Raw genomic sequence first — 2794 nt, 5'->3', positions numbered from 1 at the left:
GATGTTGGTTTTCTATTGTGGCCTCGTTATCCAAAATTCAGGTTATATACATTCTTAAAACAAAAGAAACTGTTGAGCTTGAGCATTTTTAGGATGAAACTTCGAAGTAAATACCAATGAATAAGTGAACCCCACACGGAATGAGTTGACAAAACATGTTAGGTACTTTTCACATAGAATACTCGTAAAAACTAAAGAATGCGACTAACTTTGGCATTTTACCAGGAAGTTCCATAGCAAGAAGCCAATAACCATCGCACCTTCTAATGGATGACTAATTTCCATACTAACACGAGCTAGGTCCTAAAGAGATTTCAACCACTCCCATTTTACCAATAAATGATAAGATTATTGGCCTCGAATGTCAAAAATTCCACCGACTATATAGATCGTATAATCTACGTTAGTAGACTGCCACAAATCATAATTAATCTTTTAAAACTTGTAGGGGATATATGCGTGTGACCATTAGATATCATAAACTTGTAAGGATATCCTACTCCCACACGATATGCATATGAGACAAAACAACTGAAGGAAAAAAGAAAAAAAAAAAAGACAAGGTGGGACATAACATGACAACCATATTATTACATTGCAAGTGTGAGATTTTAGCAAGTTAGTTTAAATTTTGTTTTCTGTCATTTGCTTGGGTTGAAGATCTAGTAGATGTTTTTAGGAAACAGGTTTAAACAATATATTGAAGCAGATTATAACTCACCGAGTTTAGGCTGGTATTGAAGAGGGTGCATCCATTGTCAATTTCTCAATTAATCTCTTTGATTACCAATACCAACTCAACCCAACAAATCATCCATACAAGCATAATGATCTATCGATGGATTTTATTGATTCAAATATTTTCTGGCCTTCTTCGTGTAATCCTGCACGGTTGCAAGCCGTTAAGACACTACTGTAAGTCGTATGGTCCGGCTCAATGCCTTCTCCTTTCATCTTTGAGAATAAATTCAGCGTTTCAACCCCATCTCCGTTAGCTGCAAAAGCTGAGAATAACGTGTTATAAGAGACAAGATCTCTTTCCTTCATATCGTCAAACACCCGTTTTGCTTCCCACAGGTTTCCACACCTTGCATACATAAAGATCAAAGCCCTGTATCCTGAAACGTTCAGCTTGATTTGGTTCTTACCAATGTAATCTACAATGCAACTACCCAATTCTAGATCACCCAAATGTCCACAAGCCGAGAGAACACTAATCATTGTTACTTCATCCGGTTTAGAATCTCCATAATCAATCATCTCTTCGAAAAACTCGACGGCTAAAGCAGGTTGTCCGTTGTGAGCATACCCAGCTATCATCGAGTTCCAAGAAACAACATTCCGCTCAGGCATTGTATTAAAAAGCTCCCTAGCCGAACTCAAATCACCGATTCTAGTATATCCAGAAATCATAGCATTCCAAGTAACAAGACTCTTCTGCGTACCAAACTCGTTAAAAATTCTCCTAGCAGATATAATATCTCTACACTTAGCATGCATATCAAGCAATGCCGTCTTCACAAAGCAATTCAACCGAACTCTCTGCTCATCAATCAGTTTAACAAGTGAATGAGGGAGGGAAGGATCACCACGGAAAGAACAAGCAGAAATAACAATAACCCATGTGGTCTCATTTGGCCTAACTCCAAGTCGCAACATATCATCAAACAATCTAATAGTTTCCTCTGTAAACCCATTTTGGGCATAACCTGAGAGCATAGCATTCCAAGAAACAACGCTCTTCTCCGGCATCATATCAAAGTACCTCCTTGCATTTTCCAAATCCTTAAGCTTTGCAAAACCAGTAATCATCACCGTCCAAGAAACCACATCAATCTCATTCTCTGTCATCATATTAAACAATTTACAAGCTTCCTCCTTATTTCTCCATTTCCAATACCCAGAGATCATCACATTCCAATCAGAACCTGTTCTGTGAGTAATTTGATCGAACACCTTGCGTGCACTCTCCACTGACTCATGCTTCGAATACATATCCATTATCACGTTCCTCACATAAGGGTCCTTACAAAATCCCAATTTCTCTACAATAGCTTGAAACAAAACCGCGAACTTCCCAGCCGATTTGATCACAACAGGGAAAGACCAAGCGTCAGGCATCATCCCGCGACGGGATCTTTGTTCGTAGAGACGAAGAGCATCATTCGCCATGTCCATGTGCGAGAAGTATCTATACATCGAAGTGACGACGAAGACATTGGGAAACGCCACTGAATTGAAAACGAGCCGCGTGTAGTAAGGCGGCGCACGGAGGCGCGTGCAGCAGTTGATTAAACGCGAAGCCCAGTAGCTTTGTCGGTGGAGGGAGTTGAAGACGACGAGATGAGCATGGATTTGGTTCAACTGAGTAAATGTTAGAGCTTGTGAAGCTATGGCGGCAAGAGATACAGTGAGCTCTCGAGACATATATAGAGACAGCTTCACTCTCTCTCTCGTGTTTGTTTTTCGTATTCGGGGAAAAGTTAAATTATTTGAATAGCTTATATACTCGTTTAGGCCCATTATATGTAATACAATGAGGGCCTTTGGAGGTTTTCCAGTTTCCACAATGCATCAGTCACAGCATTAAGCTTTCATCAATTGGTTAATCATATTTTAAGAAATGATTGGATTTGGTACGACATTATACAGTAATAATTTTAATCATAAGTTATGAATGTATCAATTCAATCATTATATATTTTTAGGCCAAAATTCACAGCAATGATGATTGTAAATTTACGGAATTGGGGACCTTGTAATTAATTACAAAAAGGACCATCTAATTAAGGAG

General features: G+C 38.9%; 1 protein-coding gene and 1 pseudogene across 1 annotated transcript in view; both read right to left on the bottom strand.

Annotated features, from left to right (window-relative positions):
* LOC109128907 lies at positions 655–2463 on the bottom strand (annotated as a pseudogene).
* The window catches only part of LOC104743303 (pentatricopeptide repeat-containing protein At1g14470-like), a 1530-nt gene continuing 1322 nt past the window's right edge, over positions 2587–2794 (bottom strand). The window contains exon 2 of the mRNA XM_019235449.1: positions 2587–2591. Within this exon, the coding sequence (XP_019090994.1) occupies positions 2587–2591 (5 nt within the window). The remainder of the gene's footprint in view (positions 2592–2794) is intronic.

Source organism: Camelina sativa, chromosome 14 (assembly GCF_000633955.1).
Source record: "Camelina sativa cultivar DH55 chromosome 14, Cs, whole genome shotgun sequence".
NCBI classification, from domain to species: domain Eukaryota; kingdom Viridiplantae; phylum Streptophyta; class Magnoliopsida; order Brassicales; family Brassicaceae; genus Camelina; species Camelina sativa.
This window is presented reverse-complemented; position numbering and strand designations above follow the sequence as displayed.